Source organism: Cotesia typhae, unplaced genomic scaffold (genome assembly GCF_013202065.1).
Source record: "Cotesia typhae breed Kobodo isofemale line unplaced genomic scaffold, CoteBio_Ctyphae scaffold_121, whole genome shotgun sequence".
In the NCBI taxonomy this organism is placed as follows: Eukaryota; Metazoa; Arthropoda; class Insecta; order Hymenoptera; family Braconidae; genus Cotesia; species Cotesia typhae.
This window is the reverse complement of record NW_027423773.1, coordinates 3,127,637-3,150,928: the sequence shown is the minus strand read 5'-3', so window position 1 is coordinate 3,150,928 and position 23,292 is coordinate 3,127,637. Positions and strand designations below refer to the sequence as shown.

Below are 23,292 nucleotides of genomic sequence, written 5' to 3'. Positions count from 1 at the left end.
TACTTTTTCAAGACTCTTATAAGACGATTTTTTTCATGTCGGTTTGGGTCATTAAAATTTAAAAATCCAAAATTTTTTAAAGTATCGTGCTTTTTTTTTTTTTTCCAATCAAATACATTTTTTTATCAATAAAAAATATTTTTCTACTTCTCAATTTAATTTTCTATAAAATCTTGTTTTTTATTTTTTTAATCTACAGTTTTTAATAATTGTATAAAAAAATGTCACGAATAATATTTTATTGCTTTTTAATAAACTTATTAAAATCGTAAAGCGAAATAAATGAATTGAAATAAGCTTACAATTGTATACTATACACTGTGGCAGTTAATTTAATGGATTATTAAAATTTATGAGTAGCATTTATTTTTGAAGAACCCTGACATCAGGTAGATTGAATTAAAAATCAACAAAAAAAGCTACTCCTTTGAGATAAGAAAGAGAAGTGAACTTTCAATATACTGAGTGTTTGATAAACACATAAATAAAGGACAAAGAGAGTAAGTCTTAAACTTTAATATTTTATCTGTCTTGAGCCAACGACAGTCCAGCGTTTTTATTTTATTTGTCAATTTTTTTTCTTTCATAATCATAAAGCTAACTATTATTAAAAATATTATTCACAAGTCACTCATCATTATGCTTCATCTCCATCCAGATCCACTTCCACAGATGACAGGATTTCATATTAACTCGAGTCAAAAAGTTTATTTGCTGTTAGAAAAATTAAATGAAGAAAATTCATGTTACAAGTTTCAATTATGGTAAAAATAATTTTTGTGGCTTAAGGTAGTTGTCGTGGTTAAGGCGCATATAGTCAGAAATTTCTTGATTTTTCTATACTTACTTAAGACATAATGATACAATTACACAGTAAAAAATTTTGCGTCATTACGTCTAAAAATTTGTGTTAAATGTTTAACACTTTTATGTGCAAATTTAAGATTTATTGTATTAAATTAACACAAAAAAGTATTAAATATTTAACATAAATTTTTTTGACGCATTAACGCAAAACTGTTTAATGTGTACCCTTAAAATTTGAAGTCGATTGACCAATTATAACCCGCGGAGAATCCACTCTTATAATTTAGATGAAAAATATGAAAATATATGATGTAAGCAAACTATTCGTAACGTGATTGGTCAAATATATCAAAGCATAAAAATATATGCAAATCCTAAATTTATGCGCGCGCTTACGCGCGCAAATTTGAATTCTAGTTCAATTAAAAATTGGATATTTAACATTGATTGCATACCCTGAAAAAAAAATTAACTTGAATCAAGAGTAAAATTGTTGAACCACGAAAATAATTTTAAAGAAGCTCAATGTCTTGAATCAAGACAAAAAATTCTTAAATCAAGTAAAATTTACTTAAACCAAGTGAAATTTCTTAGGTTAAGAATTTTTTAACTCAAACCAAGAAGATGAAATTCTTTAAAATTATTTACTTGATTCAACTAAATTTTTTTTTCTGCATACGCTGTCTGCAGTTCTGTACCAGTTTCTTAATTATAAAAATAAAAAAAAAAAAAAAACTAACTGTGGGAAACTTTAAAAAAACTGACAGTCTTTCAATGTATTTGTTGTGAGTTTAAAAAAAAAAATTTTTTTTTAATTTTGACCGTCTAATTATTTATAAATAACGGATTAAAGTTCAACAATTTTTAAAAAGTATATATCTACGGAATTGGACAAAAACAATTGTATGGGTTGCGCCTCCACGGGCACAGTCTTGCGTAAAAATGATGGATTACTTAACTATAAGCTCATATACTTTTGCGGTGCGTCTAATCTGTAATTTTTTGACAATATTGTACCATGACAACTTGTTTAATTGAAGACAAGTACTAATAAAAAACACATTATTTACCTGCATTACTGCAAGTCAGTTTTTGAATTAAAATGTAAGACTAAAAAATAAAAATTTTAATAATTTTATTCGTTTTTTATTAATAATTAAATAATAAAAAAGTATTGTTTTTCATACTACACAGAAAGAAAGAAAGTCTTGAGTCAAGCGTAAATTTTCTTAAATTAAGAAAATCTTAAGGAAGATTGAAAATTTCTTGAACGAAGTTAAATTTTTTTAAGGAAAGAAAATTTCTTCTTGTTCCAAAATAAATTCGGTCTTCCTTACAATTTTCTTGGTTCAAGAAAATTTTTTTTTCTGTGTAGAACAATTATTAATTTAAAATTATTAATAAAAGAATTACTTCAGAGCCAGACGGTGACATATTTTGATGGTTGACATTTTTAAAAAAGTTTATAAAAATTGTACTAAAATTAGCAGACTTTTATCAATTGATAATTTTTTTCATCAAATAAATTAGAAGTAAAAAAATTTTTTTTTTAATTTCACGTATAATTTTCGAAATCTTTCACCTATGTGAAATTTATCCAACAAAAAAATTCTAAAAACTTTCAGGTGCTGGCTAATTTACTTTTCATAAATAAAATGTCTCTAAAGCGATCAAAGATTCAAATTAAAAAAAAAAAAAAATAAACTTGTCGGTAACTTGACTGTACGTTAACTTAAATTGACTGCAGCTACTGACGGAAACCATTTTGTCGAGATGAGCTAATCAAGGTAAAATTTTATTAAACGTATGATGGTAAGAATATTATTAGAGTTAACATTTCAACCGGTTTTTAATAAAATTGCGATCTTCTTTTTTGTAAGGAAAAAAATTTCAAACACTTACTCCTGATATCTAATTTTTAACAATTTTTTTTATCAAAAAAAATTTTAACAAAAAAAATATTCTTCATATGGAAGAAAAAGAATAAATCTTACTGTTGTTGTTGTTGTTATATAATAAAAAATTTAATTTCTTACCAACAACAATGAAGAAATATTTGAGTAAAGTCGGTTAAGCAAAAATTATCTATATAAGTATAAAAATTGAATGAAGACCACCAGTACCAATAATAATCTTCATATCGTGTTAATCGATTACGAAGTTTAAAATGAACAAGCTTTTGTTACTTACGTTCTTCTCAGTATTTTTGCGTAAGTATATAGTTAATATATTAATAATTTCAAATAATAACAACTAGCAACCTGCACTCACTATGTGACTACGAAGATTTACAGGTAATAATTATGAAAACTTTAGCTTAATAATTTTTGTTAATTATGCACAAGTAGAGTTCCATCTATTTTGGAGTGTAAATAATCGAAAAATTGATCTTTTTAAAAATTTTTCGAACCAAATTGTTTTTACACGCTTTTTATTAGCTTCACTTGTATGTTTGTATGTTTGTATGTTTGTAACCGACTTCTTTGGGCGCGATTTTGACGCACTTTAAACGGCCAGATTTCGTTCAAACTTTGTAGATTTATCGAGGACCGATGACAATACACTAATTTGATAAAATTATTCCATTTTTCAATTTGCAAAATAAGATTTTTGTTAATTTATATAATTTTCATCCATAGTCGATAAGGCAGAAATTCTAATTTTCCAAACAATTATCTTTAGACGATTTATCTAATATTAACAAAGTGCATGCTGGTAAGTTAGTTGCCAAATAATAGTTTTAAATTAAAAAAACAAGCTATTATAAACAAACCAAACTAAAAAGTAGAAAATAAATAATAATTTAATAAAACTAAAAAACGCGCTTTTTATAGAAAACCGAACTAAAAAAAAAGAAAATAAGTTTTAATAAATTTAAATTAAGAATAGTGTTAAAAATTTCAATAAATGTAATTAATAATGGTGTAAATAAAAAAAAAAATGTATTTTATTTTAAAAAAAGCGTGGGGTGCTTTTTAAGATATTCTAAAAATGATAATCACTCTACTCATATCTGTCGATAGAATATTTATATCTTTTGAGCAATGCACCCCATACGGAAAAAAGTAAACTGTAATATTCACTCAGATTCCGGTTAGTTTTTATAGTTTCAAACAGTAAAGCGGACATCGGGGTGTCAAAAATGTAAATATTACAGAACTTAATGTGGAAAGTATAAAAGCCACAATTTATTATTTAATCTCCAAAATAAGTAATTAGTAGTTGTCACTGTAGTAAATAACGACTCTTTTATCTTTAAAAATTACAGTTTCAAACAGTAAAAATTGCCATTTCAATATATAGTTTATATTATGAAGAGAAGGGGAACTCAGATGAAAGAGAAGGGGGTCTCACTCTAGGAGAATTTAATATTTCAAACAGTAAAAATTATACTTTTAAAATATACATTTTACCAGTCTAAGCAAGTCAATAATTACAGTTTGATTTTTAGCGTTACTTTGTAAATATTGACGTTGCTTGTATTAGAAATTTACTAACTTTATTCTATACTTTTTACATATCATAACATCATTTTTTAGGTACGAAATGATAAATATTAAAGTCTGAATTCTTAATTATTATACTTTAACATTTTAGACATTTACATGGCGAATATTACTGTTTGAAATAGTATTTTCTTCCATGTAAAGAGTAAATTGTAAATACTACAATGTGAATAGTAAAATCATGATTTTACTGTTTGAAGTGGTCATTGTTAGCAGTTAATCATTACATATTATAAATCGACTGTTATTTATTACAGTTTACTTTTTTCCGTGCACGCTTTTATCATATAAATACGCCGGAGACAAAATTTTCTTTATTCTCTTAATTACATAATTTATGATTTTAGAAATTAATGGACATCATAAGTGTCGAGAAAACGAAGAATTGAAACGTTGCGGAAGAATTTGCGAACAAACTTGCTTCAATTTTGCCCATAACAAGTTAGACTGTTCTCATGATGAAGTAATAAAAATGGCTTCTTGTTACTAATATTTTTGTTTTTATTAATTTAAATTACTAATGATTAATTTCTTCACAGAAGCAGTGCAGCGAAAAAACTGAAGATTGTAGCTGCAAACAAGGATATATTAGAGACGAAAGCACTGGAGCCTGTGTGAGGCCTAATCAATGTTCTCGCTGTGATTACGGAGAGAGTAATTTACCTTGCGGTAAAATGTGCGAGGTTTCTTGTGAATCTCAAGTTGTGCCTAAAATTTGTAATCGTGCGGTAAGTATTTATACATACTCAATAATTAATGAAATCAATAATAATGATTTTTCTATTGCTTATATTTCTATAAATTTGTCTTCAACTAGCCTTTAATTACTTGAAACTGTTGATAGATTTGTGGCAAATCAGATTGCCGCTGCCATTTTGAAGCCGGGTTCTTACGAGATCATTCTACTGGAAGGTGTACGCTCCGGAAAAATTGTGCTCTGAGAAATTAATTGTATAGTTATGTATGACACTGAAATTGAAAGATATTTAAAAATTTTTAAAATCAATAGTTTAGTATAAAAATTAAAAAAAAAAAATATTTCCCATTTTGAAATAGTAAATGAATATAAATATAATTTTTTTTACAATTTATTGGTCAAATAAAAAAAAAGATCTACTTTGTCTTACTTTCAATGTCATACTTCTTCATAAATTTAGTCATTCAATTGGAAGTAATGGTGTAGTTGTAAAATATGCATACTTAATTTTGAAATAGAAATAAATATTTTCCTGATGATCTTAATTAATTTATTTAAACCTATTACGTAATTTGACTTTAATTATAATTGACATAAATTGGAAATTAGGAAAATTAATAAAATTAAAAATATGTAACTTCAAGTATAATACACAGCATGTATGATTAAAGTTATAGTTATAGTTACAGCAACTGACAATATGTAAAAGATAATTATTATATTCGTTTATTTTGCGAAGAATTATTCGAAGTGATCCTTGGAACTTCAAAATTCGTTAGTGCTGAAGTAAGAACAGTCATGATTCCTAAAAAAAATATTTTGCTTATTAGTAAAAAGTTTAGATTCATTTTTTTAAATTCGACTAAATTTAGATTATTGAATTATTTTTAGTACATAGACGAATTCAAAAAGATAAAAAAGCAACTTTTTGGAAGTAATTGCATAAAAATTTGTACTTGAAATAATGAGACATCATATTTGCAACACATTGATCTATCCAAGGTAAAAAAGTGCGTCTTCTGCTGTTCATTCTTATATATGTTTCACCAAATCCCTCACAGTGTTTCAATTCGTGCTTGATGCGTGCAGATGTTGCAAATCTATAAACATCAAAAATCATGAAATAAGATAACTAAAAAAAAAAAAATAAACCCTGTTGTTGATAAAAATAAGCATCAACTGAGATTGTAAATACACCCAGATGTGTAGAATATCGCATGACAAATGTCAAGAGAGAGTATTACAGCAGTCAGATAGGGTTTTGTGCCATAAGGGCAAATGAAACAATTATTTTTTTTGCCATTTAATTAAAAATCGTTCAAAATCTTGAGATTAATATAAAACAAATTTTTTGAATTACTGAAGCCGATAAGGCGTGTTTCAAGATATGCGCTCTTTAGGTTTAAAAATGGATTTTCTTTGAGCAAAAAAAGTATAGAATAAAATAAATGTTTTAATAGGAAACGTTGACAAAAAGCTTGAAAAATAAAGCTAGATCAAAATAAAATAACTCAAGGTATGAAAATCAACTGTAGAGAGAAGGTACTCAATCGGTTAATGCAAAATTATATGGCACAAAAGAATTATACGCCCGTCTGGCGTTAGATCACTACATTTTTAAATTCCGTAAATGATACTGAAATTGAGAGATCTGATGATCTTTAGAAATTTTTTAACTGATAAATTGCAGCTTAAAAATTTATTGAAAAAATATCTTCAGGGCAAAAAGTTACGAATGCGATTATTTAAAAATGATTTTTAAGACCTTGTTTATTATTCAAGAAAAATGAAAAAATTGTCAAGTGTCTGCCAATTTCAATCTCATATTCCTAAAACTAAAGGGGTGTACATTTTCATAAATACGGCCTTTTGGCTTACGAAAAATTTTTTGATATCGTATATATTATTTTACTCACTTTGATATAAAAAACCAAATTAAATAATCATGAAGATAGTCCGAATACACTGAATATATGACCGAAGGATTTTCGGTGGCATCGCAAATTGCACGTTTGTAAAAGTTCTCTGAAATAGAAAAAAATGAAAAAAAAACTAGTATTTTATTAATAAATTAATTGACACAAAATAATTAAACATAAATGGGAAGTTTCTACTAACAAAAAAATAAAATGAACTTACTTGAAGAGACTGATCCATGTGACTCACTTATATCCTTGAATAGTCTTCGACTAGATAAAAAAAAAAAATTACAATTGAATAACTTATTAATTATTTTCAGACTTTATCTGTTATTCATAAAAAAAAAATAAATACCCTGCCATTAATACAACGATATCATAAGAACTTAATCCAAAATAAGTTTTTTTACTGTTCATGAATTGAGTTAATCCATTGAGAATGTCGATCAAATAAATAGTTGATGGGACGGCGTTTTTTCGGTCAACAAATGGCATTAATGCTTCAGTCTGATAGAACAATAAAATAATAATTATACTGCTAGTGCACACTGAGAGCAAAAAATTTCTTCAGAAAAAATTAGCAATTTTGCAATAAGAAATAAAATTGTTGTAAATTTTTATTAAATTGATTTCCTCATTGTCACAATAATGCCTATTACTTTCAAAAGAAATTTTTTCTATATGGTAATATACATACTTCTGGAATAACGATCCCTGAGATGTTGAACGATATGATTGGTGAAGTAAAAACTCCAAACAACATGTCAATATAATTGTAATACGACAGGATGGGTCTCAACAAAGTACGGGCATCGATACTATCAAAATGAAAGTTTTGATTAATAAACATTTAGAAAATTAACATTAAGATTCAAATCTGAAGCAGCCCAAAAAAGCATATTCATTTAGGAACTAAAAATAAAAAAGTTGTATAATTACATTCCATAATTGAGGATTCGGCCATCTATTATAGGCAATAATTTGACATGCACACGTTCTAAGTTTTCGGCTCCCAAGTTATAATACTCTTGTTTATAAGTATCGTAATCAAATTCTCGTTCTAATTCTAATAAAATAAATTCAAATAATTATTCAGAATATTTAAAAATAGGAGGAGATCTATTAATAATTTTAGTGGATATTATCATGTATACAAAGTTTTGGACACGCCAATCGATAAACTATGTAACTCAGGAGTCTTTTATTAACTCAAATACTCAAAAAGCATGTGTTCAAGCAAGATTCTTGAGCAAGAGCCTAAACAAAACCTATAGTTACAAGTGTCTTCAGCTACGTATGGGTCTTGCGCTAGATCGTGTCACAAGGAACCTACAAGAATTGTCTATCACTTGTCCATAATTGTACGTAAGGTGCTTGCAGCAGATGCTCGCACATAGCTTGACTCAGAATTGAGTGACAGAGATATGTGATTTACTGTGATGACAGAGTCAAATTCTTGTAGGAAACTTGCCCAACATAGGCGATCTCTACCTATCATAATTATCTGCAGCAAGACCCTTAGGTAGAAAACGAGTCTAGCAACTGTCTCACATATAATGATAAACTTTCATACCTTTTTCCTTAGCTAATGCAAGAAGAGCTAATACGTATGTGGAGTTATCACCATCTAAATCATTACCGTTGATATATCGAAGTATGCGACCTCCAATATTACCTTCCTAATGAAACATAATAATATATTATCGAGGAGAAAAGATTGATTCAAGATCTATTCTAGAGAAATTTTATACGTTACCACAATATAAGATGAACCTTTCCGATAAAGCATTATCGCAGATCGTCGGAAGTAATTATGATAAAGAGTAACACCGTCGAATCCAGGCAAATACTTGATTTCAAAAGTTAATCATATTTTTTATTATAGAAGTTACTTAAAGAATTCTAATTATATTTAATAATTAAACTGGCAAGCAATATTAAATTACCTGTCCTAAAGTCTTTGTGTGTCCAATTTTCCAACGATAGTTTACTCTTTTAGCAAAATGTACTATTGTATTGCCATTAAATAACTTCTGTTCTGTTTTATGCAAGTTGATATAATCAGGAGTTCGAGTGTTAGGATTGTTTAAACGAAATGATAGTCCATTATTCGTCAGTTTTATTTGTGATATCGTCACCAAATTGCATTCAATAACTATAGTTATGAAAATTAAGTGACATTATTATAGACATAAAATAATTAATGTACATACATCGTCGGCAAAGACCAAAAAGACGCATATTGTGAAATGTACGACCTTTTGTCTTGAAGAAACTAAAAGTTTTTTGATCTAAAGCAATTTTATTGAGAATTTTGTTTTTTTTTTGTCTTAGAAATTACGTTTAAGAGGCCGAAGTGGGTGTCACACTTTTTTTTGTTCCAAATGTGATCCACTTTGGTACGAATAATTTATGTTTCTCGTTAATTCTATTAAACTAAATAAAAATTCTAATTGTAAATGGAGGAAAATTATACATATTGCTTGACAAATGCCAAAAGGGCATACAAAAATTTTTTTTCTTGCAATTACTTTGCAAACATATGTTACGTTTAAATGGAACAAAAATTCTTTAGGAGTCAAACGGGCGTATGTCTAAACATTTAGGCCCTTTTTAGCTTTAAGAATTTGAAAATTTAGTGATCTAACGCCAAACAGGCGTATAAGTTTTATACTTTTAAATATATATAACATACAATTTAAATAACTTACCGTCTAAATCATAAAAGGCATAAGTAGGATCCTCTACAATTTCAAAGCACGTGTTGTTAAAGCCTTTGTCGAGCAGTGCATTTGTGTTAACAACACAAAACGCAGTGAAAAGTAAAATTTTTATAAGAAACATTTCCTTTGTTGTTCTATCTTTGCCCTTTACTCAAATAATCTTTCGGCTACTGCAATTTAAAATTATCATTTTAATAAAATAAGTATTCTATCACACTGAAAAAAAAAAAATTTTTTTTAAAAACATGAGCAGTATTGTAATAAGAAATTAATTTTAAACAATTTCATTTCTTAGTTGAAAAAATCAAAATTTTCATCATAGTAAGTTTTTTGAGGAAAAAAATTTTCTAAGCCTGGAAAAAAAATTTGGGATGGAAATTTTTAAGTTGTCTATCAAGGATCCTTTTTTTCCAAATATAAAAAAAAAACTTTTTTTTTCATCAGAATGTTACATTGAGAAAAATTTTTATTTCTACAGTTGAAAAACAAAATCATTAAAAATTTTCAACAAATTAATTTCTTATCTTAATGATTTTTTATTTATTTATTTATATATATTTAATGTGACTATGCACAGATACATACTATAAGTGCACAAAATAAGTACTAAAAATTTCAAGATTGATAGATTTATAAAAATTTTCTAATTTTATTGTAATAATCTAAAAAGTGTTTTTAGTTTCAACTCAACAAATCAGTTAATATTTTACAATTTACTTTTTACTTCAAGATTTAAGAAATAGATTAAGGCTTTTTATTTAAAAGAATCTAAAATCTGTGATTGAGTGATTTCATATAACGTTAATTTTTTTTAAAATAAATTTTTTCTCTCAGGGAAATAGATGTATAGTATTTAAAAATTCAAAATTTGTAGTTAATTGAATCTATACCCTAAAAATGGATTAAATATAATTAAGCTTAAGGGGCATAGCCACTGTGACGCTGGAAAAAATAGGCAATTTTCGGGAATTTTTTTTACTAGGATAATAAAGGAATTTGGGGATCGGGTTTTTTTTGTTTTATAAAGTATATGTTGAGGATAATTCTCCTAAATTTTTATTCAAAAATATTTTGTTATCACAAAGTTATAAACATTTTTGTAGAGCACCAAAAAATTTCCCCCTCCATTGCCGGTACTGTAACTCAAAAACGGATTATCTGAAACAAAAAAATCAAACGGCATTTTAATCTATAGGAATGTCGCTATCGTCGCACGTAGGGGATTTTGAAAATTTTGATTTGAGAAAAAATGGCGCCATATTGAAAATTTTTTCGTCTTTTTCCTCATTTTTTGGACTCAAACAGCCTTAAAAATCTTAAAAATTAAAATTTTCAAAATCCTCTACGTGCGACGATAGCCACTAAGTAGACGAATACGGGAAACAAAAAAATTGAGAATCGGTTCATATTTACGAAAGTTACAGTACCGGAAAGTTTGAAAAAGTCGTTTTGAGAAAAACGCGAGTAAAGTTTTAAGAAGATTCTCGCAACTTTAAAATCTAGTCTTTCACAAAATATTCATACTCACATCAAACTATCAAGTCCTGGGCCATATGAGGGTTCTTCCTCCTTATCTTTAGTATTGACCTTGACTTTTTTATTTTTTTACTGGCCGTTTCCATGCGGCTTTCAGCAGCTTTAATACGAGTAGCGTCGCGCTCAGCGCAGTATGAGTAGAGTGTTGGTCCTACTTTAACATCGAGATTCTCTAATATCTTCAGAGTTGCTAGAGCCCCATCATTGAATGTAATTGTTGAAATATATAAAGCTATTTCAACAATAAGGGAACAAGAAGAATTTGTTTTTGGGGCGAGCTGCCACACTAATGCATTGAAGCTTTCATTATTATTTTGTGTAAACCCACCGACACATCGTTCCAATAACTCTGGATTCGATAGATCTTCATCATAAATCGGTATTAAAGCTTCCGCAATATCTGCAGGAAGTGGTGGTTTTTCAACTAATGAGTCCAAAGTATTTGTTGCCACAGCTTTTTGAAATTGACACCACGAATTTGCACCTTCAGGACAAAGAAAATGCTGCGGATCTTCGGGTGATGAAAACTTGTGATAAAATGTTTGCCAAATAGCATTATACATCTCATCAACATCATTAGAATGACGTCTGATTGCTAAACCATAATACTTTGTAAATTCATTAATTGCTTTGTCCGTTAATCGACCTTTCCCACCTAAACTTTTCTGTGTATTTTCTTCTTTTCCTGTTTTTGTCTTCTTGTTAGTTCGTTGCTTCTTCAAAGCCCTTAGTCGACTGCCCATTCGTTTTTGCACGTGATTAATACATTCCTTTTTTTTTTATCTTCACCATGTCCCCATACGGTTTAGCATCACAAATATTTTTATACGTTTTAGTGTCACCATCACCTATATAGTTTACATACTTAACGTTATGTAATAACTCTGATCGCATAAACATCTCTTTTATTCCATCTACCTCCATTTGTCCAGAAGAATTTTCATGGTTTATTGGACAGTCTAGAGCATGGTCTTGCATAAATTGATCGTATTCAGCTGTTCCTTTTTTGAGCTCATTAGCGCACACATCTTACAATAACTGGATTTCATACTTACATCTACGATTTTGCCAGTGAAGTAACCAATTAGAGAAGATATACCAAATGAAGATTTAAACCCTCTTTTCTTCCAACTACCGTCACCGGAGACAGAAATTCCAGGAATGTCATTGGATTTTAAATGCTTGCAGGTTTCTTGGATTTCTTCTTTAGCAGCTTTTTTCAACACTAAATCACAACAGTTTCTAGCTGCATTTCTGATTTGTGTGACCAGACGATCGTAAAAGCTATGGAACATTGGTCGTGGTAAATCCATGAAAGCACAAAATCTTTCAGGTCCAGATAACCCAATACCAATTATCCGCATTGCAAAGATGAAACGGCGATTAATTTCATACGCATTCTTGATGAGTGGACATGAATTTATCAAAACTGGATCACATTTTTGCAATTCACAACTAGTTTAAAACCTAATCCTCGAATACTTGTCTCAGTAAAGTTTACATCACCACCACACTTTTTACACGATACACAGCCACTTAGTAAATTAAATATCGAAAAAAATTTATAATTTTGTAGCTAATACTCGAATCAATTGTACAATCAGATTTTTGTGATAATTTCCTCTTGGAAGCACTATCACGTCGTTGAGAGCCAGTATTTTTTCAGTTTCATATCTGTTGAGCGGTCGATTAAATTTTTTCCTGTCGTTTGGCAGTTTTCTTTCGTTTTTAATAACTTTACTTTGTTTACGATCCATTATTTAACAAATTTTTTTGTTAAATAAACAAAAAAAAAGATCAGAAGATTTAAAAAAAATAAGTAAGTAAACAATAACGAGTACACTAAGAAACTCAATAAATTAAAGAACGAGTGTGTATTCATACAAAACAACTAAACTATGAGGTACAGTATCTCAACAATAAGAAAAAATATACGTTAAAAGTCAAATAATTGTAACGGTTGACAATCGTGAGGGAAAACAATCGCCAACCCGTACGAATCAAAGACGGAGCGAGCAGGCGACGTTTTCGTCGAAGCGCCGCGCGTAAAACGGTCAATCGACGCGCTCTTATAAAAATGACTATAACTCGAAAACTATTCGGAATTTTTCTATAAAATTTGAAATACATAATTTTGAATATATAAACTTCAGTTTAATGAAAAAAAAAAAAAAATTTTTTTTCCGAAATTTTACAGTGGCTATCCCCCTTAAGCATTGTTTGATTAGAACAGATTATCATGGATTTTTCAAATTACAGATATTAAACCATTAAATTGGACTCAAAGTCGTTAAATCAATAACGCTGGGCAAACAATCGAAACATTAAACGTGATTACAAAACTCAAGTTAAGTATTTTTAAAGTGATTATCGAACAAATAAAATTAAAGTACTCAATGACATTCACGGAGTTAAACTGATTATATGACATTTTTTCAAGACAATACGGCGTTAGAACCAGAATTTGATTCTTATCAAGTAACTGTAATTGAGGTTAAACGACGAAGGAATTTAATAAAATTTTTATTATTATCGTTATCAATGTTGAAAATAATTGATCAAGATTAAAAAGCTATGATAAAAAACTTTGTGTTACAATGCCAGAAGGTCATACCTTATAGCACTCGAAAATCATGCGAGGGTATAGAAAAATTTTTTTTTGGGATGGACGTAATTAGGAGAAGGTGGGGCACGACGGCCCCCTCTCCAAAAAAATCATATAAAAAAATTAGGAAAACGCTACTTTTGTAATTAAGCGCTCAAAATTGCGCTTATTACGTTTTTGAACTCGAAGAGCTGAAAAATATAATTTTCATGTAGTTTTGAGCTCTCCGAGCTCAAAAGTCTGATAGAAGTTTAATAAATAGTATATTATACACTTAGGGAAGTAAAGTAAGAAATGTTTCGGCTTCGCCTCGGCCAACAATTACATGTAATCTGAGACATTTCTTATTTTACTTCCCTAGGTGTGTAATATACTATTTATAAATATTACTTCCTTATTAAAAATTTTTAAGTAGTAAAATATTTAAAATAAAAACTCACAGTTTTTAAGTATTGTTGTCACCAATTGACTAATTTTTCGAATAATAGTCGAAGAATTACCGAGCTCTGCTAGGTAGTAGAAGAATTTCATCATTTTATATCATTTTTAGAACTTATCAGCTTCATTAACGATGATTTTATTTACCACGTGACATTGGTTTCTAGTAGGCGTGAGAATAATAATCCGAACAAAAACAGTTTCACTGTAAAAAATTGCGCCAAGTCCACGTTCATAAAACTCATCTCAATAACATCTGCACTTTGCAAAAAAAATAAGACTCGTTACAATAATTTTCATTCTATACAAAAAAAAGTTAAATACAAAAAATACCAAGAAACCGTCATAATGTTGAAAAAATTGAAAAAAATTTGTTGAAAATTTAAAAATTAAGAAAAAATTTTTTTATCGTACTTGGCGCGCGTCATTGAGTACCCCAAATTTTTTCAGGATACATGAACATCCTTTTAATGTTTCAACATTTATAAGTAAGTCAACCTATAAAATGCATAAATGTAATTAATGAAATATTATTTTATGATACGTTTAACAAAAGTTAGGTAAAATCAACATGGCATACGTATTTTATTTGAAATTTTTAAATTCTCCGCCCATCGTTTATGATTTCAATAAAACGCCCTCTCCTGTTCGGTTATGCAATTTGCTTACAAGTGAATACGCCTGCATACGTTGACTCTGTCGTGGAATCACTGCGAAAATTGAGTTGATTAAAAAATAAAACGTATGGCCGATTAAATTGAGAAAATGCGGTGTGATTGCCAATCAAAATGTGTTAATTACAATTAAACGAAGCATGATTAAGTTTCTTCATGAAAGCTTAATGACGGAACTGAAAAAATTGAATTAAAAAATTTTGTGTTATTTCAGATATCTTCACCAGACTACCATATTGACAGATATTTTCACTAAAAATCTGAAAAAATTTTCGAAACGGATTTTTCACTGAAACTGATATTAATCCAGTAAGCAGTGTTTTTAATTCGTTGAGTATACTTCACTGATGTGAATCTATAAACATAACAATATATGAAATCATATATTATATAATTAGAGCTGATAAGATATAATATATATATATATATATATATATATATATATATATATATATATATATATATATATATATATATATATATATATATATATATATAATTATACATATTTACATTACATAAATTCAAGCGAAATCGTTTTTTCTCGGGTTGAAATTCGTTCGAAAAAAATTTGGGGTACTCAATGATGCGCGCCAAGTACGATAAAAAATTTTTCTTAATTTTTAAATTTTCAACAAATTTTTTCAATTTTTTCAACATTATGACGGTTTCTTGGTATTTTTTGTATTTAACTTTTTTTGTATAGAATGAAAATTATTGTAACGAGTCTTATTTTTTTTGCAAAGTGCAGATGTTATTGAGATGAGTTTTATGAACGTGGACTTGGCGCAATTTTTTACAGTGAAACTGTTTTTGTTCGGATTTCATATCTTTTTGTTAAGTGTAATTTTTTGCTCGCCTCTTAATTTTAAAATTGAACTTTTCCCGCGCAAAATTAGAAATATGTAAATAAATTAATTAATGCAGGTAAAGCTATTATCATATAAAAGGTTATTTGTTCGTTAATTTTGAAAATCAAATCCTAACAAAAAAATTAAAATTCTGTTTCTCTCATAGTAGCTAGTAGCATTAAAAAACTTAACGTGACTGACCCGTGTAAACTCTTCGGTTTGAATCAATTAACTAGCTTATCAATGGGGATTTTAAATTTTTTATGTATATATAGTTAAAGTTTAACATTTTTTTGAATTAAAAAAGTTGTTAATCTAGATTTAATGCTCTACTACACATTAATTTAACAATAACAATCATTATTTTGGTATTGATAAACAATGATAATGATACTTTTAACATCAATTTATCATTACCGATATAATAAATTTCATTTTTATAATGATTATTATTGTTATTGTGACAATGACATTATTGTTAATAAAGGGGACAATGCATCATACGCATAATTGTAATACCTATGGCCTAAAAATTACAATTATTTGAAATCCGATCGATTGAATAACAATGCCACCTACAGGCAACGACTACAAAGTCGTAGAATGTGTACACTATCCAATGAGAATTGCCTAAATCTTGAACTGCTGGCCTGAAGGAAGAAAGTAAAACTCAAACAATCTTTAGCCTGTTGTGTATTTAGTCTAGTTAATAAATGAAATTCAATAGAAAGAATAGGTTTGAAAACCATCCACATATGAAGTTGTTTGATAGTTTGTTCTAGAAATTTTGTATTTATAAAGTATTTTAACATTCTTAATTTCAAAATTAAATTTTTCTCGCGCAAAATTGAAAATTCATAAATGAATAAATTAATGCAGGCAAAGCTATTCTAATATGATAGGTTGTTTAATCGTTAATTTTGATAATCAAATCCTAATAAAAAAATTGAAATTCTGTTTCTCTCATAGTAGCGAGTAGCATTAAAAAACTTAACGTGACTGATCCGCGTAAACTCCGCGGTTAAAAGCGATTAACTATCTTATTAATAGGGATTTTACATTTTTATTTATATACACTAAAAATTTTAACATTTTTTTGAATTAAAAACGTTGTTGATTTGGATTTAATACTCTAATACACATTAATTTAATAATAACAATAATTCATTCAGTAATAATAATGATAATGATATTTTTAACCTCAATTTGGTATTACCGATATAATTAATTTCAGTCTCATAATTTTTATTATTAGTGTTATTGTTATTATGACATTGTTGTAAGTAAATGACACAATACATTATGCGCATAATTGTAAGACTTTTCACCTAAAGATTACAATTATTTGAAATCCACTTGATTGGATAACAATGCAACCTATCGGCAATGACCACAAAATCATAGAATGGTACACTATCTAATGGGAATAACCTTTGATTATGATTGTTCATGTACAAAAAACCTTTGTTCCAACCTCAAATTGTTTATTTCTTGTTTAATTAACATTTTTAATAAGCTGAATATTAGTATTCTAAATATTTGCACTGTACATGCGTCAACTTTACGTTTAGACTTTCAGCGCGGACTTTTGAAAATTATATTGACCAGCACAATGATTAGAGTAAGTGTATTTTTCTTGTAATTTCAATTATAGAGGTCACAGGACAAAAGGGCAACGTGTACTTTTTAATAATTTTATAATAAGTTTTATTTTAATAAAGTATTGAAATTTTTTGTTAATTGTTATGGATTTTTTTTTTTTTTTTTTTTTTTTTTTTTTTTTAATAGTTTGTAGTATTAATGAAAATAGAATTGATGAAAATAAAAAAAAAATGTACATGCATTGATTAACAATTCTCTCGATATTTTTAAAAAATTTAGAATGAAATGAATATTTATTAGTTATTTATTTATTTACTTAATGACATTGATATTGGCTGACGTCTAACAATTTTTTTAATTATTTGAATTAATTAAATAGTAATTCCTAAAAAATTACACTCGTAAATTTTTTAATTTTTTACACATGAGATGTGCTTGTCACTATAATTTTCAAAAGACCGCGCTAAAAGTCTATATACGTAAAGTTGACGCATGCGCAGTGCAAATATTTAGAATGCATACATAAAGCTAATTAAAAATGTTAATTAAACAACAAATAAAAAATGTGAAGTAGGAACAAATGTTAAATATACATGAACAATCAAAAATAGAGGCTTGATGACCCAAATTGCTACCAAAATATTAAAAAATGCGACAGGGGGCTAACTTAAAGGTACATTATTAATAAATTCTTTTTAAAATAAATAAATGGAGAACGATCAAATGTTGAGAGTGAATAATAAAGAACAAACGAAAAGCTGAAAACGTGATAGAAAAAAACTCAAAAATTAATAGAAAAAAATTTGGGGTTCTAACTTCAGTGAGCTATCCCGTTGAATCTACAGTTTATGTAGAAATAATTCCAGTGCACTCTGGTGGTTGTAGATGCAAGCTGTGAATGAACTTTTTCAGTGTAGTTGCGTATCTATAGTAAGATTACTACATATTTTTATTTTATCTAGTCTGTGGCGGTGACTTTTCTCCATGAAAAAAAAGTCAGGATCGAAATTTCTGGGCTTACTATAGTTTGTGCTGATAAAATTTAATAATTTTAAGTGAATTAAATGTTATAATTGATTATAATTAATTAATATCAGTAAAATAGAGTATGACTTACTTTTATGATATATTATTTTGGAAAAAGGAGTACCATATAATTAAATAAAATTTTGCAACCTCGAAATACCATTCTGCTTACAGTAAACACAGTCGGTAGTCTGGCGCTCCGTTTACAACGGAATTTTTGAACGGAACTTGGCGCCAGATTCTACCTAATCTGTGGATGACAACGTAGGTAGTGACATCTGAAAGCGACTAAAAATATCACACTGATTTTTAAGTGTAGTCTAAAAATATGAAACATTGGAAATTAGATTTTTAGTTAAGTGTTTCTATGCAGAGATTTTTGAATAAAAAAATTTAATTTAAACAGTTATATTCAACGTTGTCTGAATCGAAATAATTCTGATTTATAAAAATAAATCATTTTTTCATAAAAAAATTTCTCCCTAGCACTTTTGCTATTGAAAAATGAAAAGATGAATTTAATTTTTTAATTTTTATATTTTTGTAATAAAAAGATAATTTTTTATTTTTCATTTTTTATTTCTGTGATAAGAAGAATACTTATCATTCAAAATAAAATATAAATTTATTTCACGAAAAAATATAAGTATGAAATGAAGAATAGTTTATATTGATGAACTAAATTATCAATTAGAAGCTTTCCATTTCAGATAAATTTTAAAAGAAAATTAAGTAACTTTGAATTTAATAATTCAATGATTAATGATTTAATAACAATCTCGATAAGAATAGAGATAAATATTTTTATTCCTATTATTTTTGTCATTAATTTAGTATTACCATTATTATTATTTTCAGTATTATCGTTACTATTATTATTATTATTATACGGCTCCGTATACATGCGAAGTTTTTCGAGTAAAATTTGAATTTCCCGGGAATTTATATTGCTCCGTACACATCCGGAGCCGTATCGTTCATTTGCCGTACCTTTAGGCACATTCAATTTGAATTTATTAATACTTTCTCGCTAAAAGTTTAAAGTAAATCAAAGCAATTAAATAAGAAGGTAATTATAAGCAAATCACCGTAGTTCATTAGAACATATGTGTGTGAGTCCCTTCAAGATTGGAGTTTACTTGAAGCTACAGTATATGTAGATGTGGATTCTAAGGGAATACACTATACCAAAAAAATAACTAGACCAAAGTGATACGGTTATTATTATTTATTAATCAACAGAATATATTTAAATAATTAATTATTATTTTAACGAGCTTTTATTATCTGCAATTGCGTCCACAGCAGTAGTGGTTTTTTTCGCGGGATTTCTATATTATTATTAACCCAACTCCTAGTTCTTGACGCTTGGTGATGTTGAGGCGTTTTTGGTTGCAGGTCGGCCGCCAGAGGCGTGACTGCGCTGACGGTACCGCCACATAGAAAGAATTCCAGTGCACCCTGGCGAGTGTAGATCCAAGCTGCGAAATATCTTTTTTTAACTGTAGTTTCCCATCTATCGAAGGATTACTATGCATTCTCGAATTATTTAGTCTGTGGCAGATCACTTTGCCCATTGAAAAAAAGTCAGGATCGAAATTTTTGCGTTGCTATAGTTTGTGCTGATTAAATTTAATAATATTAAGCAGATTAATTTTTATAATTGCATATAATCAATTAATATCAGGAAAATAAGGTATGAACTACCGTTATAATACTAATTTAAGGAAAAAAAGGACCGTAGAATTAAAAATAAATTTGCAACCTCTAAAAAACGTGATGCTTACAGTAAACACAGTCGGTAGTCTGGCGCTCCGTTTACAACGGAATTTTTGAACGGAACTTGGCGCCAGATTCTACCGAATCTGTGGATCTTCGAGTTATATTAAGAAATTTTTATAATTGCATATGACTAAAAACAAAAAAAAAATCATATTAAGGACGTTCAAGTATGCCAAAGTCAAATGAGATGTGGCTTAAATTGCCATACCTTTAACAAAAATTGACTTATCGGGAAATTTTTATTTTTTTTATTAAATGTTCTTTCTGGGAAAAAATAGAAAAAAATTATTCAAACCTATCTTCATCGTTATTTTTTAGATTTTCCAAAAAAAACTAGGAATTTCTCAATGATAAACATTTTTAATTTCTTTTTTCTTTCTTTGATATGAAATTTTGACATTTTTTACAAACATGTTAACATAGGAATTTGTCTTATGTAAAAATACGAAAAATCCCTATTTTTTTTCGCCGTGCAGCTGTCAATAGATGAATTGAATTTTTCAAATAAATAAATTACTACATTAAAAAAATTAAAAAAAAAAAATGGACATGTAAAAATTTTAATAAATTAAAAATGCAATTTTTTAAAAATAATTTTTCGGAACAAATTTTTTTGTTAAATAAAATTACAAAAATGGCCAAGTGACAGCTAACTTTAATATCATGTAATTTTTTTTTAATTTCAAAAATTCCGCCATCAATTTTATGGCCAATCACAAATCGAATAAGAAAATAGCAGAAATGAGGTCAACTTCGCGTTACTCACAACTCTTGCGCACGCGCGTCACAATCCTAACACCTGTTTTGATGGTTAAACATAATAAAAACTTTAAAAATGTATTTATAAAAATAAACAAGTAAAGTTTTGATAATATAAATTTTAAGTTCAGTGATTATTAATCTTATCAACTGTTTGTTTTTAAAATAATATATAAAACTTGGTATTTTAATATTATAACCACGAATAAATATAAAATTAATTTATGAAAAAAATGGAACTTAAAAATTTAAACTCGTTTTTTACGAATCCGGTCAATGAGAATGATTTTACACAGGTAATTTTAGTAATTATTTTATTTATTTAATTACATGGAAAAAATTAATTGTAAATTTTTTTTTTAACCTAACCAATAGTTTTTTCATGGATGCATCAACGAAATTTGTGGATACCCTAGACCAAGTTACCAACAGTTTGTAAACATCGGTTGGAGTTGCGATGAATACAAATTTTTTTATAATTATACGATAAAATTATTCAGAAATCCTGCAGTACTTTACTGTGATATGACTAAGGTAAAATTTATTTATTTATAACTCATGACAATTTTACTCAAATTAAATAATTAAAATAAGGTAAAAGCCTATGACGTTAAAATTAGCTGTCACTTGACAATTTTTTAATTTTTTTTAACAAATAAATTTGCTCCAAAAAATTATTTAAAAAAAATATGACACTGAAATTGGCAAACATTAAAAATTATTTAAAAATTTTATAATAATGCAATTATTATAAAAAAAATTTAATTAAAAAATTCCACATGTGAAAATCAATAAAAATTACAAGTGAAAATTTCTTAGAAGAATTTTTTTATTGTAATTGATTTGTTATTAAAATTCTCAAAATTGACAGCTGACGGCTAATTTCAGCATTATAAAAAAATTGCTTTTGTAGTTTTTTAAAATTTCTATATGTCAATTTTTTTTCCATAATTTATTTGTTACAAAAATTCTTGAAATTATCAACTATCTGCTAAGTTAATTTTTATTAAAAGCTTTTACTATTGACACCCTATCTAATTTTCTTTTTTCATTATTGAAATCTGTTAATAATCGCAATTGTTGATACCCGTGTCAAAAAAAATTGTCGTTTGTTTAAGATTTTAAACGTGACATAAACAAAGACTATTTTAAGACTTTTTCAAGACGCCAAAAAAAAATTCTGAGAGCAAATTTTTGAAATTTGGTTCTCGAATTTGTTATGAAAATTAATTTTTAGATGATTTTACGACTTTCTAACCGTTACATTTTTAAGTACTCTCTTTTTAAATTAAATTTGAAATTGTTGAAAACTTATTCTAAAAAAATTTTTTTTAAATTATTAAAAAATTGTTGAGTATTTGTTAACTTCAGTGTCATAACTATGAATGCAATTTTTTATGAAATATTTTTTCAGTACTAAATTACTTCTCAAACAAAACTAAAAATTATTGCATGTTTTTATTCATGATACTGAAATTAGCAGACATCGGTCAATTTTTTGAATTTTTATGACAACTAAATAATGATGAAAACATTTTAATAAAAAAACTTCATAACATTAAAGTTAGCAGTCACTTGATTTTAATTTTTAATTTTATTTAACAAACAAATTCTTACCAAAAAAATATTTTTAAAAGAATGGTTTTTTAATTTTTCTAACTTTCTACATTGTCATGTTAATTTTAAGATGGAATTTTTTAAAAAAATTTTCTTGCTATAATTCATTTGTTAAAAAAATCCTCAAAATTATAAGATTTTTCTCAATTTCAGTATCATTTATAGTTCTCTAAAATTTCTAAAAGTAAAATTTTTTCCAATTTATTTTTTGACAAAAAAATTATTTATTGAATAAAATTCTAAAAATTATCAGGTGTCTGCTAATATATAAATTCAGTACCTTAATTAACATAATTTTCAGATGCCCCCAGAGTTTGCAGATTTGCCGGAAAACATAAAGAGAAAAATAATAATATGCCTGACCGTAAGACTCGAGAAGCTGACCAATGTTTTGGTGTCAGAAGCATTACAGAGGGAAAGATCCACGATGATTGACTTTGACTGGAGGATAAAAATGATAATGGGGTCTAGTCACGTAGCTTCCTTGAAGCAGCCAATTGTCCAGCTTGATCTGTTTGTCAAGGATAAAGGTGCGAAAGAGATTGTTAATGTGGAGATGGACCGGGATCAGTTGGATTCTTTTATTAAAACACTCGAAACTGATGATTGATGTGTGTAATTTATGATAATAAATAATATATCTGATATATTCATACAAAACAATTCGATAATATTTATTTTAGATCATTTCGATAAAAAACGAGGAGTTGGAAAATTTTTTACTTTACTTAAAAATGAGTTAATGTTTGA

The 23,292-nt window shown here is 27.4% G+C and overlaps 4 protein-coding genes and 1 long non-coding RNA gene across 5 annotated transcripts; 2 read left to right on the top strand and 3 right to left on the bottom strand.

Annotated features, from left to right (window-relative positions):
• The first annotated feature begins 4,536 nt into the window (after positions 1-4,536).
• LOC141533877 (uncharacterized) lies at positions 4,537-5,262 on the top strand. Its single transcript, XM_074252970.1, has 3 exons — positions 4,537-4,776; positions 4,853-5,041; positions 5,158-5,262. Exons 1-3 carry the CDS (start codon positions 4,651-4,653, stop codon positions 5,260-5,262), a joined length of 420 nt encoding a protein of 139 aa, XP_074109071.1. The 5' UTR covers positions 4,537-4,650.
• Positions 5,263-5,546: 284 nt separating this feature from the next.
• Positions 5,547-9,801, bottom strand: LOC141533667 (uncharacterized). Its single transcript, XM_074252666.1, has 11 exons — positions 9,641-9,801; positions 8,876-9,084; positions 8,686-8,778; positions 8,503-8,608; positions 7,869-7,995; positions 7,627-7,747; positions 7,285-7,436; positions 7,150-7,199; positions 6,927-7,035; positions 5,967-6,110; positions 5,547-5,815 (listed from the first exon to the last, which is right to left on the bottom strand). Exons 1-11 carry the CDS (start codon positions 9,771-9,773, stop codon positions 5,776-5,778), a joined length of 1,284 nt encoding a protein of 427 aa, XP_074108767.1. The 5' UTR covers positions 9,774-9,801; the 3' UTR covers positions 5,547-5,775.
• A 2,208-nt stretch (positions 9,802-12,009) lies between these two features.
• Positions 12,010-12,609, bottom strand: LOC141533743 (uncharacterized). Its single transcript, XM_074252770.1, has 2 exons — positions 12,244-12,609; positions 12,010-12,147 (listed from the first exon to the last, which is right to left on the bottom strand). Exons 1-2 carry the CDS (start codon positions 12,550-12,552, stop codon positions 12,136-12,138), a joined length of 321 nt encoding a protein of 106 aa, XP_074108871.1. The 5' UTR covers positions 12,553-12,609; the 3' UTR covers positions 12,010-12,135.
• Positions 12,610-19,597: 6,988 nt separating this feature from the next.
• Positions 19,598-22,964, bottom strand: LOC141533953 (uncharacterized). Its single transcript, XR_012480356.1, has 2 exons — positions 22,823-22,964; positions 19,598-20,006 (listed from the first exon to the last, which is right to left on the bottom strand). It is a non-coding gene; the product is annotated as an uncharacterized LOC141533953 (long non-coding RNA).
• LOC141533951 (COMM domain-containing protein 8) lies at positions 20,004-23,205 on the top strand. The gene is made up of 3 exons (XM_074253071.1): positions 20,004-21,221; positions 21,301-21,459; positions 22,844-23,205. The coding sequence occupies exons 1-3, from the start codon at positions 21,150-21,152 to the stop codon at positions 23,150-23,152; spliced, it is 540 nt and encodes a 179-aa protein (XP_074109172.1). The 5' UTR covers positions 20,004-21,149; the 3' UTR covers positions 23,153-23,205.
• The last annotated feature ends 87 nt before the right edge of the window (positions 23,206-23,292 follow it).

Bases quoted from the DNA above. Each gene is read 5' to 3' on its own strand.
- LOC141533667 (XM_074252666.1), bottom strand. From the start codon at position 9,773: ATGTTTCTTATAAAAATTTTACTTTTCACTGCGTTTTGTGTTGTTAAC. The intron at 7,996-8,502 runs GTATGAAAGTTT...TTATTTTATTAG, and splicing joins TGCATTAGCTAAGGAAAAAG to AATTAGAACGAGAATTTGAT. The intron at 6,111-6,926 runs GTGAGTAAAATA...TGATGTTTATAG, and splicing joins ATTTGGTTTTTTATATCAAA to ATTTGCAACATCTGCACGCA.
- LOC141533877 (XM_074252970.1), top strand. From the start codon at position 4,651: ATGATTTTAGAAATTAATGGACATCATAAGTGTCGAGAAAACGAAGAA. The intron at 4,777-4,852 runs GTAATAAAAATG...ATTTCTTCACAG, and splicing joins TAGACTGTTCTCATGATGAA to AAGCAGTGCAGCGAAAAAAC. The intron at 5,042-5,157 runs GTAAGTATTTAT...AACTGTTGATAG, and splicing joins CTAAAATTTGTAATCGTGCG to ATTTGTGGCAAATCAGATTG.
- LOC141533951 (XM_074253071.1), top strand. From the start codon at position 21,150: ATGAAAAAAATGGAACTTAAAAATTTAAACTCGTTTTTTACGAATCCG. The intron at 21,222-21,300 runs GTAATTTTAGTA...CCTAACCAATAG, and splicing joins ATGAGAATGATTTTACACAG to TTTTTTCATGGATGCATCAA. The intron at 21,460-22,843 runs GTAAAATTTATT...CATAATTTTCAG, and splicing joins TTTACTGTGATATGACTAAG to ATGCCCCCAGAGTTTGCAGA.
- LOC141533743 (XM_074252770.1), bottom strand. From the start codon at position 12,552: ATGCGGATAATTGGTATTGGGTTATCTGGACCTGAAAGATTTTGTGCT.